Source organism: Atta cephalotes (genome assembly GCF_000143395.1).
Source record: "Atta cephalotes unplaced genomic scaffold scaffold00071, whole genome shotgun sequence".
NCBI lineage: Eukaryota > Metazoa > Arthropoda > Insecta > Hymenoptera > Formicidae > Atta > Atta cephalotes.
This window is the reverse complement of record NW_012130135.1, coordinates 316,581-332,230: the sequence shown is the minus strand read 5'-3', so window position 1 is coordinate 332,230 and position 15,650 is coordinate 316,581. Positions and strand designations below refer to the sequence as shown.

At 36.9% G+C, this 15,650-nt stretch overlaps 1 protein-coding gene across 1 annotated transcript in view; it reads left to right on the top strand.

The window, feature by feature from the left end:
• The window catches only part of LOC105624056, a 20,883-nt gene extending 6,080 nt beyond the window's left edge, over positions 1-14,803 (top strand). The window contains 4 exon segments of the mRNA XM_012205416.1: positions 12,825-13,016; positions 13,115-13,240; positions 13,479-13,726; positions 14,560-14,803. Of these exon segments, the coding sequence (XP_012060806.1) occupies positions 12,825-13,016; positions 13,115-13,240; positions 13,479-13,726; positions 14,560-14,803 (810 nt within the window).
• Positions 14,804-15,650: the final 847 nt, after the last annotated feature.

Sequence of the window (15,650 nt, the reverse complement as noted above, 5' to 3'; positions counted from 1 at the left end):
TAATGTTGTCAGGTTTGTTCGAAAATTATGCTTATATATTGCGATTTTCTTCATATTTTAACTAATTTGGATATTTCTTTGTATTTCCTCTCAAAAAATTTTTAAAAAATTTTATATTTTTATAATCCAAAAAATCCCTCGATGAAAAAAAAATTCCAATTATCAGCGCCATATATTCCTCATGCAACTTATCTCGCTTCCTAGCACAAACACTACAACCCTTACTGGAAAATCCGAATTACACATAACTAACTCAACGAACTTCATACAAAAGATTCAAAAAATCCGACTACGTCCCACAAACTTTGTAAGTTTCGACGTAGAATCCTTTTTTACACAAGTCCCAATAAAAGATACATTAAACATAATAAAGGCCTCACATAAAGGCCTCTTTGACTTCAACCCGCTAATAGAGCACTGCTTAACAACCACTTCTCCTATAACAACCAATTTTATGAACAAACTTCAGAAGCGATAATACTTGCCGAGTCACATCACCACCCAGCACGAAAACAGTCTGCAATCAACTCACTTATACATAGAGCTTTCACCATCTCTGACAAAGAACATCAGACTCAATCGCTTAAAACTAGCCTTACAGAAAAACGGACACGACAAAAAAGACATAATCAAAACAATCAATAAACATGCAAACAAGACAACGATCTCTGACACACAACCAGGAAAGGATCTTGTCTATTCTCCCATGTGTCAAAGAAACAACAGATCGGATTGACAGGATATTAAACAAGTACAATATCCGAACTATCTTTTTTCTTTTAAACTCCCAAAAAAATAGGACAAATCTTAAGAAATTCTACAAATCAAAAACTCCTCCATTCAGCTTCGCAGGAGTATACAAAATACCTTATTCCTGCGGGCAAGTATACATTGGAGAAATCAGGAGAATGGTCAACTTACGGATAAAAGAATGAACTAAAGAAGGTTATTAAATGCTATTGGCACGATTAGCAAAATGCTATTCGGATAGGAATATTCTATGGAGGCTATGCACAGTGAATAAAGTAACTACATATTTCAAGATAAGATATTTCAAGATAATCAGTAGGTATTACGGCATGCAGCCAAACTATTAAAAATATTAAACGCAACTATTGAACACATTAGTAGTCTAGAAAAAGCAACGGCCTATAATGAAAATCTGTTATTGAATGTTACAAGAATAATAGAGATGCAGTTAGATAAATATATGCAGCGAGAAGATCTCGATGAACATTTACCATACAAGTACTTGTTACCTTCATGATCGACTTGACTAGACCTAGGAAAAACATTAAATCATTTAGCGTACTCGAAAGGGTAATTGATATCTACTCGTTTATTGCTTTTAGAGCATATAATAATAGATATGTGGGAAGCTATGTCACAAACGAAAGATTTACATTTTTCCCTTTCAAATAAAGGTAGAAAATTGGAACATTATCCAAAATTATATGTCAATTAACGCATTTTATTCGAATTCTTATATATTTTACTACGCTTTAGTTTCCAATAATCGTATCCAAAATCGCGTACAAAATAATACGCGTCCTCCTATTTAAATACATTCAAATGTATTCATTTTTGTAAAAATTAATCACTCATTAATAGCGTTAGATAAGGAGAATAATCATTATACTTTATATGAGAGTGATAAATAGAAATGTGAGACACTACACGTACACACTTGCGAGCAAACGATTCCGATATATTACTTTAAGTTCGACGCGTCGTATGAAGTATTAATATTTATAAACACGCCGAGACAGCTTCAAAATTGCGAAATTGAATACGTCTTATCTAGTACCATTCTGTGGATTACATTGACAGAGGCTCGTGGCTCTATTCGTGGCTATATTCCAATAAAGAATGTCAAAAAATTTCGATCGATTGTGATAATTTAAAAAATGAATTAAAAATAAATGGAACAAGTAAAATTAAATTAAATGGAAATTGTAAATTCTATACTGAACTTAATATTACAAACAAAAGCATTAAACGTATAATATATTAAGGAATATCTTCCTCAATATAACTTAACAATGATGAGAAAAAAATGAATATCGATTTCCCGAAGCATATTCCTCTTCAGGGAATGGAAGTAATTCGTTAACAAAGTTACAGTTATAAGTTACCTTTTTGGTAACTTTACTGGTAACTGCGTTACTTTTTTTTGGTAACTGTAATGGTAACAAATTTTACAATTACTATTATTGTTACTTTGCACACGATTAGACATGATACAATACAAACCACACTGTAAAAGAAGTAAATTTATACATATAAAAGATATAAAAATTACATGATTAGTTCTGTAAATATAAAAAAATTATGCAATTTTACAGATATATAAAAGCAAGTTTACATAATTTTTGTGGAATTACATAATTTTACAGAAATTATATGTAATTCCACAAAAATTATGTAAATTTTCTTTTATTGCGTAAATATCTTGTTTTAATAACAGAGAAAAAAGGGCTCGAGGAAATAAGAGTTGTTCAGAGATACGCAAGTTGTTCAAGAAGATCTCTCAATATTCAAATTAAATTTATTGAAGAGAAGTAGAACAAACATAATCGTTAAAATGATAATAAATTCATACGTTTCGGTAGGTTTTCTAACCTTTTTCAGCAAAAAAATATACGTAAAAAAGTTACATAATATGCTAAAGTTGCATATATTGCTCGTTGTCTATGTATGCAAAATTGGAAAATGTAAATGTATTCTTTGCAGTCTCCAGGGAAGCCAAACTAAGTTCTCTGTCGAGAATACATTCTCCCATGCCAGTTACAAGACTGGATAGAAATCACAAAATCGGTGCCTTTAATAACAAAATTAAATAAGTATTTTAATATAATGAAAATGAATGTATAAAAAAAATTTACTCATGATAGAAATTGCAAGCACATAATGTAAACTGCTAATCCAAAGTCTTGATAGTAAAGATGTCAAACAATTAAAAATTTTTTAGTCAAATTATAAAATAATAAATAAAATGTACAGTACGGTGTCGACCATTGTCACATCCCAGATTCTTGAGCGGCCATCGGCGCGGACAACAAGATACAGAGCGTATGACTCCTTGTGGCGGGACGATCCGCTTGAGGAAGAGGAAGCAAAGAGAGGAACCAATCGGAAACCTTGGCTTCTCTGGCTGCGTATCGACTTGGCGCCGAGCAGCGCCCGCACGAAAGAATAGTAGTATTGAGAAGAAAAAAAAGGAACATAGAGTATTGTAACGGGTATATAATTTATTTGATGACACGGGATATGAGGGATGATAACGAAGACAAAAATAAGAAAAGAAAATAAGACAAAAGAAAAACGACGGAAGACGGCGGCATCACAGAATGGCCGAGATACCACCCTCATTGCTATGATAACGACTTTAATTTTCGTGACCCGCAGGAAAACTCGTAGTGGCGAATGCGAAAGCGGGGAAATGGTCGTATATCCGGGTGATACACGAGCATTTCCTGGATCCACCGGGGAAGCGAATACTCGCGGATCAAAGGTTGTTATTCGATGATATTCCCACACTAAACAACATAGCTGTTTCCGTCCGGTCCACCGATTGCGACCTATTGCACTTCTACGAATATCATTTCGTTTAAGTATATGGTGCATGGCGAAATGGAGGAACGCGTTTATTCCTTGATCTAGCGCGGTGAAATGTCTTGAGAAGAAGAAGTCGGGGTCTATTCTTTTGCGGCCCAGTGAAGAGGAACGAGCGACGTGAGCGACGTCAGACAAGATTGAGCGGCAGGGCATTCTATGGGAGCGCTTGGTCTCCACTCGGAAGGCAGTCACGGGATCGTGGTTGAGCGTGTGACGACCGGAGAAGGTCCGGAGCTACTGGGAAGGAGCATCGGCGAGGATGAGAAAAGGGATGGATGGAAAGACCCACAGCCATTTATAAAGGCTTACGTGTCTCTTGAATTCTAAAGATATCGCTCGTGATACTAAGAAGGGCTCAAGGGACACCGCGGATTTATTCGCGTTATGCCCTCTCTCTCTCTTTCTCTCTCTCTCTCTCTCACACACATAACACTCCCGCGCGAAAAGAGACATCACAGACGACAGTTATAAGAAAGCACTTTGCGAAGAAAAAAAAGAAAAAAAAGAAGGAAAAGAAATGAGAGAATGAGAAATAATAACGTGCCACTTTTATCAATATATAGGTTTATTAGATAGATTTATTAAATAAAACGCGCACAAAAAAAATAAAAGACTTGTAACTTTTTGCGATTTATAATACTATGCGGATTCGCGACGGCGCACAAAGAAAAAAAAATAATGATAAAAAATAGAAGAAAGAACTATAACTGCAGTTTACGACTTATATGAACGGTTTTGCGGTTTCTCCGCTCTCAACAGCGATTGATTATTCGCGGCCGCAAAACACTGACGAAATTTAACGGAATTTCGAGAATGATGCTCTTACAAAAATATTACAGATTGTTACTATTACGACATGCGAGATGCCTCGAAAACTCTTTGTTTATATACCCTTTGTCGCCGGCGTTTTGCGGTCGAATTATTAATTAATCATCGAATGTTCTAGAACATTCAGTAATTCAGTTTTCTTAATAATTGGAAATTGCCCAATTTTTTTCGCTGTGGGAAGATGCGTAAGGACAGTAACAGCCTCCTCCCGCAATTTCCCGCGCTTTCGACTCGTCGGATCACTATACAATGATATTGCATATTATTATTATGAAAAGTTTGTTTGGCAATACTATCTAACGGATTCCCCGTCATGTTTGTTTAAGTACCTCTTAGACACTTTGCGTGCGAAATCTCGTTAGGCGATTGCAACCTTTGTTATTGTGATCTCAGTGACACTATTTTTTTTAGATTATGCATTTAGTACTTATCGTTTTTAAATCACTAGTCGATTTTTCATTTTTCCCTCTTTTAAATCGATTTTCGATGGAAAATCGATTTTCGTGGCATAGGCTTCGTATTCTGAAGGAACTTACTAATAACATGCATTTGTTACTTGTTGCTTTCGCTGCAATATTTTGCATCTTTAATTATATCGCTCACGCAGGCGCATTGGCAGTCACACGTGATGAGCGCGCCTCGCGCTCAGTATCGAGTATATTGTTGTCATAGCAACGATTTTAGTGTCGCGAGTTGCCGAGTTTATCATTGCTACAGCAACAATGCTCTCGTCATGTTTAATAATATTCGCTATTAATAAGCAGATTTTGTAAATTTTGTTATGGCAGACGTCACAATCATATATCATCAAAGTACAACCATATATCATCACAGTAAAATGAGATAATTTGTGAGAGCCGATCATTTAAGATTCAAGTTCGATGTCAATAATAAAAACAAACTAAGAGTTAAAATAATTCAAATATGTTTGATTTAGCAGTTTTGTGTCTTTAAGTATGCTATTATTTCATATTGTTTTATATTGATCATCTCTGCTATTAATCTCTTATTGAAATTCCGTTCATTATCCAATATTTTAATGTCTTCTCTATAGAAATCACTATAATGTAACCTATGATCTGTTATTATCAAATGTGTTGTTGTGTTTCTATTAATATAAGATCTACGTTCGAAAATACTCATTTTCAAATGTCTCTCGTTTGTTCGACATAAGTTGCATCACAGTCTTTACAAAAAATTTTATAGACGACGTTCTTCTTACAACTCGCGGATAATGGATCTTTTTGCGCTCTGATAACGTTATTCAATTTATTTATGCTATAGAAAGATACAACGGAAACAGTATCTTTGATGACGTTTCTAAATTTTTCAGACAATAGATCTTCATACGGAATTGTAAACCAAGTTTTTAATTGATCGTTGTTATTACTGTCATTGTTGCTAATAGTGATCTTTATTTAAAATTGTTTTTTATTAGCCAAGGTTCTTGCAGTCGAGAAAATAAATAAAGGATAGTCATTATCCAATAAAATTCTAACAATGGATTTCAAGTTCTTAGCATGATAGTCAGAGTGAGAAATTAATAATACACGATCCACAAGATTAAGAATGCGTTTTTTAAGATGCCTTGTGTAAGAATACCTTGTGTAAGAGGATGCTGAAACCAAAAATTGAAATATTGCTCTGAGAAGGTTGGTTTATGATATAGATCAAATTAATATAATATTTAATTGTGTTGTTTTCTATTATGATGATAGTATCTAAAGAATGATTTTTCGATGGCTATTTATTCTTGAAGCTTTCATGGATGTTTTCTATATAAAGATTAGTATCAGGCTAGGCTCCTCGTCCTGATGAAGTGGCCTGCAAGGTTCACGAAACGTGGCATTCTAAGAATGGATCTGAACACGGAGAAAACCCATAAACGCATAATCTTTATATGTACAGCTTAATGTCATATTTATTCGTAGAATGACCGCTTTCTCATAAATACTAAAGTGCAATGAGAAAATATGACTTTTTCTATATATTTTGTGATCATTTGTAAGATTTTCTCCTTTCAAATACGTTTTCATATTTTCTCATACAAAGTACTTCATTTCTCATATTTTCTTATATATCCCATATAAGAAAAGTTTCCGGAAATATTTCAGAAATATTTCAAAAGTGAAATATTCCATAAAAGTTGCGAAATATGTCTGCAACATTACTGAGACAGCTCTGGAATAGCAAAATGTTCGCGATTCTTGCACATGAAACCTTGGTGAAAGATTGTTAAAATGTTACAGAAAAAATCTACAATCTTTTTGGAATATTATCAAAAAGTATGAAAAGCTGACATCTTTTTGAAATATTGCTGACCGTAATCCTCTCAATCTGAAGTATTCAAATAAATTTATTAAGAGTTTTATTTACAGATCACAAAAGTTATATATTATAATAAAAAAGTAAAGTATTTCTAAAAAATGGTATATAAATTTATTATATTCAAAGAAGTATTGCAAATAACTAAAATGTTACAATATGTATTATGTATAAAATAGTATTTTCCTTGTATGATTTTATTTAGTATTAGGTGTACAACTTTGCTTCCGCCGTTTTCCTATAGATGACTTTAGCGGTAAGTGGTGGTCGAAATAAATAGATCATAGACGTCATATAATAACTTGGGCATCTGTTAACATAATCCCATAGAAACATTAGTCGATTTGTGTCTGCATCATAAAGTTATCTTGATTGAAAATGTCAGTTTACGAGCAAATTCTCGTCATTTGCGGGAAGTTTTAATTTTTTGCTTCAATATGAAGAAATCTGCGGCTGAGGCTCATCAAATGCTCTCAAATACTTATGATGAGGCCGCTATTAGTGAAAGAACGTGTCGTGAGTGGTTTCAACGCTTCAAGAACAGTGATTTTGATAGTCGAAGACCGGCATAGCGGTAGAAGAGAGAAGGTTTTTGAAGATGCAGAATTGGAGGCATTACTTGAGCAAGACTCGTGTCAAAATCAAGAAGAATTGGTACGATTAGGAGTGACTCAACAAGCCATTTCAAAACGCCTCAAAGCCATGGGAATGATTCAGAAGCAAGGAAATTGGGTGCCGTACGAATTGAAGCCGAGAGATGTTGAACAGCGTTTGTTTGCTTGTGAACAGCTGAAAGGCAAAGACGGAAGGGATTTCTGCATCGCATTGTGACTGGGAACGAAAAATGGGTTCATTACGATAATCCCAAGCGCAGAAAATCATGGGGAGTTCCCGGCCATGCTTCCACGTCGACGGCCAAACCGAATATTCAGGGCTCCAAGGTCATGCTCTGTATTTGGTGGGACCAGCTTGGCGTAATGTATTATGAACTGTTAAAACCGACTGAAACAATCACAGGCGATCGGTATCGAACGCAATTGATGCGTTTGAGCCGAACATTGAAAGACAAACGGCCGCAATACAAGAGAGACACGATAAAGTGATTTTGCAGCATGACAATGCTCGATCCCATGTTGCGAAAGTGGTCAAGACATACTTGGAAACGTTGAAATGAGAAATCCTACCCCACCCGCCGTATTCTCCAGACGTTGCTCCCTCTAACTATCACTTGTTTCGATCAATGGCACACGGCCTGGCTGACCAGCACTTCCGGCCTTATGAAGAAGTAAAAAATTGGATCAATTCGTGGATAGCCTCAAAAGATGACCAGTTTTTTCGACGCGGGATTCGTACACTATCCGAAAGATGGGAGAAAGTAGTGGCCAGCGATGGACAATACTTTGAATCATAAATGTATAGTACCAGTTTTTTACAATAAAGCCTCGAATTTCGGAAAAAACGGCAGAAGCAAAGTTGTACACCTAATATTTGCAATCTTATTAATATATCATATAATAATTATCAATCTTGGTATAAGTTCCAACGAATAAATCCAAGGATAAACGTGAAATCCAAGTTAGACGTGTGTAAATTTGTATATTTTATTCTTGAGAAAAATTACAGACGTTTCAACTTTTTCGATTGGATCTTCCTCAGTGTAACAATAAAATCCATAACGTATAAATTTAATATAAAAGATACAGTAAAATTGAAGTATCGTTAACATATATTCATAATATGATTATAATGTTATCTGTCGTATCTAACAAAATATTTAAATCTTAGATTTTAAATTATGCAATAATGTCATACTCTCTGAACGTCTTGGTGTATTATGTCACAGATCATTGTTAATATTATTACATAATTTGAAATGTAAGATTTAAGTGTTATACAATATTTATTAGATACGACGCATAGCATTATAATCCTGTTATGAATATATGTTAATGATACTCCAACTTCACTATATCGTATCTTTTATATTAAATTTATACATTATTTTATACGGATTTTATCATCACTGAAGAAGATCTAATCAAAAGAGTCGAAACGTCTGTAATTTTTCTCAAGAATAAAATATATGAATTTACACATATCTAATCCTGTGTTGGCTTGCATTGGCTGATTTCACATTTACCCTTAGATTTACAATATAATAAATATAAATAAATATGATTCCTGAAGTATTATTTAATAATAATAATGCATATTATATAAGACATTTTATTTGCATAATATTATTGTATAATTTTGACTTGCATAACTTTCTATATAACATTATCTTCTACATTGCATAACATTACTACATACTATAATATATTAAATTCATTATCTAATTACAAAAAATAAATTTTTAAATCCGTGTTTCAATAATATTAATTTTCCTTTTATGTATAAAGTTTTGTATTTTTTCTATATTCTATTAGTGCAATGTTTCTCGGTATTTTAAATAAAAGTATGACTTGTGAATATCAAATATAGAAAAAAGTTATGGAAAAAAGAAAAAAGTTATAAAAAAAAGTTTAATTTTTTTACAATTATTTATTATTGAGAATCGAGATTTATTATAACAATTTTATATTTTAATATCTCTTTTAAGTTTTAAATTAATCATAAATTCCTAACAGTTATAGTAACATCTAGAGACACGGTAATGTCTCAGCTATGGCATGAGATATTGCTCCTTTACGCGAGCCGGCAAATTGCGCGATAGTTTCTTAATATGAATGAATTCTAGAAAATTTTGGGAAAAAAATGGGTTTTTCCCATTTTTTTCCTTATCATATTTTTCCAGACTTTTTTCTTCTAAGATAATTTTATTTTTATTGTCCTTTATATCAATAATTTCATTAAATTGCTAATTTTTTTTACTTTTAAGAATTCTAAGAAATATATCATAAATGAATAGATTCCTGTCATAACCATTTATGAAATTAAAAAAAATTTTAAATAAATTTCTCTCTCTCTCTCTCTCTCTCTCTCTCTGCGTGAATATCGTTGCACACGTGTTATTTATTGCTCAGTTTTAGATTCAGATTATTTTTCTGTCTGTTGCTGTCATATGTGGGGATTTTTTTTCAGGACTGAAGTCAAGAGCTTTCTCCGTTTGACATTCTGATACATGTAAGTCTTTGATTGTTGCTGTCTCGTGCTCTGATGTAGGATTTTCCTGTTCTGATTTCATTGATTAAAGATGGAGGTTACTGCCTACCTGCTTTGCTATTCTGATTGCGCATGTGTGCTGTAAACTTGGATCCTGCCGTGATCAGGCTGAATAGTGGAAGATCTCTGCATTATGGATAGAGGGCAACAGTGGGAATGATTCTGCGGGACTGAGACGTGATCTCAGCCAAGCGGCTAGTTTATCTAATATTTTAGAAGATAGAACTGCATTTGAATCAATTAACGTCTCTAGAGAAAATGCGCTTAGAGAGGCAGTATGAGCTGTCTAATAGAATTATTAACAAGAAAACAACAGAGAGAAAGGGTCAGGTCGACACTGCGTTGCGTGTCTGTAAGGACGCTTTCCTTAAAGTGTCTACATATTGTTCTGGTCAACATATTAGACGAAAAATCGAACGGATTAAATGTAGATAATATTAAAAAAGTCGTTCAAGAAGTCTTAATTGTACATGATCAAAGTGATCTGATCAATCGGGTTCGCGACAACACTAATTCTGATTTGCGTACATCTATGTAAAATCAAACTCGTGTAAAATTTGTGTGTCAAGAGGACCGATCTTGGATATGCCTACATTTATTAGCTTTTTTGTAGTGCCTGAAAAAAATCATGCGGATAGATTTACATCTTCCAATGACACAAAGAAGGTTGTACTTGACGTACTTAGGCCGGCGAAATGTGCTTTCAAAATCAACAAAATTGCTCCTAATAGAGCATAAGAATTGAGATAAACAAACCGGATTTAGCAAAATTGAAGTCGTGTCCTGAATTTGCGAATGTCGGACTGAAGGTGATGGAGAACATCAAATCGGATTATTGTGCACGGAGTGTCTGCTGCTTGATGAAAACCGAAATCATTGCCCAAAATCTTGAGGGAATTTCGGACTGTGATTTGAAGGTCATATACATATATATAGGTCAAAGGGTAATAAGAGAGCCACTAGTTGTGTTGTTCGGTACATCTATCGTTTACGGTGTCTAGTCACATCGTCTAATCACATCAATAAAGAATCGATCAATTCACGAGATGTCGATTGTTAAGCTACGCATGCATCGCGCGTAATCGATCAAAAACACTCAGATCATCATCATGGCCACTATAACTGTCTCGTCGACAGCACGTGTCTCTTATTCACCTCATGGTGAATAAGTTTTACCGCGCCACCGTTGAGATCCTTTCCGCATGTACTAAAACGTTCGCCCGCATTTGAGATCTGTTTAAATAAAATTTGGAAAGCAAAGAAAATCTCATTTTTGTCGACCAAGTGCTCTCGAAGTAATCATACCGCAGGAAATGCTTGGATCGCATGGCCGTGCCATCACAAATCCATCATGCACGCAGCAAGATCGCCAACATTTCTTGGTCCTTCGAACTAGATTCTATTCTCTCAAGGCTTCTATTTGGCTTCAGTGAAGTGGCGAGCAGCAATTTGGCAGACAAGGTTATTTCATCAAGACGAGACAAGCGTCGTAGCAGCACACAGTTCAATAAAAGTAGCCGGAAAGCCCGCGTCTAAGCATCAGAAATGTAGCCTGACTCATATCCTGACGTCACATCCTGACGCAGTATCAACGTTTTGCGAGCGAAATTTTGTCGATGGCGGAAAACAAGGCCCAATCCAGATGACGTGCAACGGAAGCCATCCATCAACGGCGCAACTTCTGCGAGAGGAACGTTTCCATCCAATAATGCTCGACTAGAAGGCATTTAGCATCTATTGCATCCCCTTCTAGGATTAATTGCATGTGTAACAAGGTAAGGAAGACCATTGTCTCTATTGCCAACCAAGTTGCCTTCGCCGCGTCCGTTGCGTATACGCGTTCATATTTGCATTCAAAATGGTTGACCAATTAGAAGCGACGATACTTAAGCGACCATAAAGGCATCATGTACATGTATCAGAACTTATGTAGAGTCAATTGCCGCCATTAGCCTGTCAATAGTGGCTCATCTCGAAGAGTGGAAGGCAAAACTCGAACACTACTTGGGCGGAATATAACGAGATCGCGTCTAAAATCATTAGATGAGTCCGAAGGCTGCGATCGAAACGGTTTTGAGAAAGCGTTCTATGCGTTATCCGTTAATAAAATTATATAATAAGATCCGCGAACTCATTTCCTCTTCGCCGACATTGCGAACGTCCATCTTTTCTCCGTCTTCTTCAAGTGTTCGCGACTCAGATCGTAGTACGCACATTCAATTGCCTAAGTTAAATTTACCAACATTTTCCGGCAAATATGATGAATGGTCCCGTTTTTCGATACATTCTCGGTTATCCATTCCAATACCTTGCTCTCAAAGATTTCAGTATCTACGAGTATCTACGAGTGTCACTCACTGGCAATGCAAACGCTGTAATCAGTTCATTAGAATTGTCGGACGCTAATTACGACGTCGCGTGGTCAATTCTCAGGGAGCGATATGACAACAAGCGCGTATTTGTTCAAACTCACGTCAAGGTTATAATAGATTTGCCGGCATGGCAAAGGAAAATGCAATCGATCTCAGAAGAGTCTCTGACGACGCCGCGAAATATTTGCACGTCCTTCAGGCATTGAAGCGTCCTACGACGCATTGGGACGATCTTTTCATCCTCATTCTAACCTCTAAACTTGACTCACTCACGTTACGCGAGTGGGAAACTTTCTTAACAGGTTACGAGCTGCCGTCGCTTAAATAGTTGTTAGATTTTATCGCTCATCAATGTCAGGTGTTCGAGGTTATCACAAAGCACCACTTTCGCAAAGGTCGAGGCAAAATCGCAGCCAAAGCTGTCATCGTCGTGCCCGGCTACCGTTAAACCTAAATGCCACTTTTGTTAAGGTTATCACGTCATTTATTATTGCAAAAACTTCGTGGCATTTCCAGTATTGCAAAGGGCTGCGGAAATTTGCAGTCGCAAACTTTGCGCCAACTACTTGCGCTCCTCTTCTCATGCATCAAGTAAATGCACTTCCGGTCAATGCAAGGTTTGCTAGGCAAAGCACAATACGCTGCTTCATATGCTCTCAGTCGCGGACCTATCGACTAAGGAAGACCGATAAGGAAGTTGCATCTAAGGCAACTCCTCCTCTCTCCGTCTTAGCGACTCATGCTTCAGGATCATCTAATAGCGAACAAGTCATGCTTTCGACTGCGGTTGTGCTCATCTGCGACAGCGACGGCTTGCACGAGCTTTGTTGGATTGCGGATCGCAAGCGAATTTCATATTCAAGAAATTTGTGGAGGCTCTCGGTTTAGAAACGCGTCCATTAAATGTCTCGATTTCTGGCATCAACGGCACGGTAACCTCGTCAATCATGTGGTTAGAATCAAATTACAATCGCGACTCAACTCGTACCGCGACTATCGAATGCATCGTGACTGATCAGATTACTGATAAAATTCCGGCGGTTTCTTCAGGGCGGGACAAATTTAATTTACCGTGCAACATTCGTTTAGCTGATCCACAATTTCACATATCGGATATTGATCTTTTAATCGGAGTGAAGTTGTTTTGGAATCTGATATGCGTTGGTCAAGTCAAGCATTGACTTCAGACAAGCACCCAACTCTCCAGAAAACACGACTGGACTGGATTTTGGCGAGTCGTTTGGGCAGCATCATACCGACCGCCTCAAGGTTCACGCGTCCATAACCAATGCGGAATTACACGAACATGTCAATCGTGCCTGGCAAATGGACGACATCTCTACGCAATCGGACAATTACACAATGGAGGAAAATATTTGCGAGCGTCTTTTTAGACAATGTGTCTCAAAATTCTCAGGGTAGATATGTCAAGCTTCCGGTCAGATAACAAATGTTAAATAATATTGGCGATTCGAGTGAGGCAGTTCTCAAGCGATTGAGGGGCATTGAGAGACGTTTCAAGCGCGATCCTACGCTTAAAATTCAATACGTGGCATTTCTCGATAAATATTTACCGTTGGGACATATGCGCCTAGAGTCCCCACCCATTGTGGAAAAACCAATATCGTTTTATCTTCCCCACCATTGTGTCTTCAAAACGGTCGAGCAAACATCGAAAATCCGTATTGTATTCGATGCATCTTGCCATAGCAGTTTCGGCATATTGTTAAACGACGCGCTTCTAGTGGGACCGATCGTTCAATAAGATTTGATCTCAATTTTGATGTGTTTCCGTTTTTTCGCTTATGTCATTACCGCTGACATCATAAAAATGTATCGACAGATTTTAGTGCATCCGTCCCAGACGCGCCTGCAGAGAATTCTCTAGCGCGACGATCTCTCTGCTAATGTCGATATGTACGAACTCACTACCGTCACTTACAATACAGCTTTCACGTCATTTGGCCACCAGATGCCCTTAAGGCATTTGGCTGAGCAGCACACTCATCAATTCACTCGTGATTTAGCATGCATTCTTCGGGATTTTTATGTCGATGACATGCTCACCGGAGTGGATATAGACGAATTAAAACCAATTCGCGATGAAACAATTTAGCTGTTAAAATTAGGAGCATTCGAGTTAACCAAATGGGCCTCGAATTGCCCTGAACTATTGGAAATAGACAATCGTGACCATGTGCCAGTCATTATCAAAGATAATACTGCGGACTCATATATTCTGGGCATGCAGTGGAATCAGTGCCAGGATTACTCTACAATTTCTCTACAAACTTGATACAGAAGCCCACGTTGTATCAAAACGGATCATATTTTCCGAAGTCGCTAAATTGTTCGATCCTCTGGGGTTTCTGGGTTCGGTCATTGTGATCGCAAAACTCATTTTGCAAAATTTGTGGCAATTGGCCATTCAATGGGACGAATCCGTTCCTCAGAATCCACACTCGTTGGATTGCTTTCAGAATACAGATGAGTGATTTGAATCAACTAAGAATTCCTCGATGCCTTAAACTCAATGCCTATCAACCAATCATGGAAGTGCATGGATTTTGCGACGTCAGCCAGTGCGCGTTCGGAGCTGCATATACCTTCGCATCAAGCTCAGTCTCAACGACTATCACTCCGAGTTATTGTGCTCAAAGTCTCGCGTCGCGCCGCTCAAGACTGCAATTCGTTACTGCAATTAGAGCTATTGGCCGCCTTACTATTGGCGCGCTTAATCAACAACAAAGTTAGAAAGTCCTTGGAACTCTTGCAATGCCCGATTTATCTGTGGTTGGACTCAACGATTTCGTTAAATTGGATAACTTCCCCCTCGCGGCGATGGTCAGTTTTTGTGGCAAATAGGGTGGGTGAAATTCAGCGCCTAACAGATATCAAACGCTGGCGTCATGTCGCATCCCCCGACAATCCTGTCGATACATTGTTGCAAGAGCTAAATCCCTGTGACTTGATCAATGCTGAGAGGTGGTGGAATGGCCCCGAATTTCTAAAATGGCATGAAAAACACTGTCCGCCCAGTGTCTTCACGCGTTTAGACAATGATCTTCCCGAAGGAAAATCCCGCGTAGCCGCTTCCATTTCCCATCCTTGCATCATCCACTTGTTGAAATAAGTATTCTAATTTAAATAAAATATGCCACATCATAGCGTATTGTTTGAGATTATCCAAAGCGCACCGAGAACACGCAGTATCTGATTTCGTGTTCCCTATTGAAATATCTACTGCTTTAAATTGTATTTGCAGAACGGTGAAACAGCGTTTTATCGCGAATATCAAGCACTAGTTAAGAATGAAATTGTAAACGCTTCTAGTAATATCTT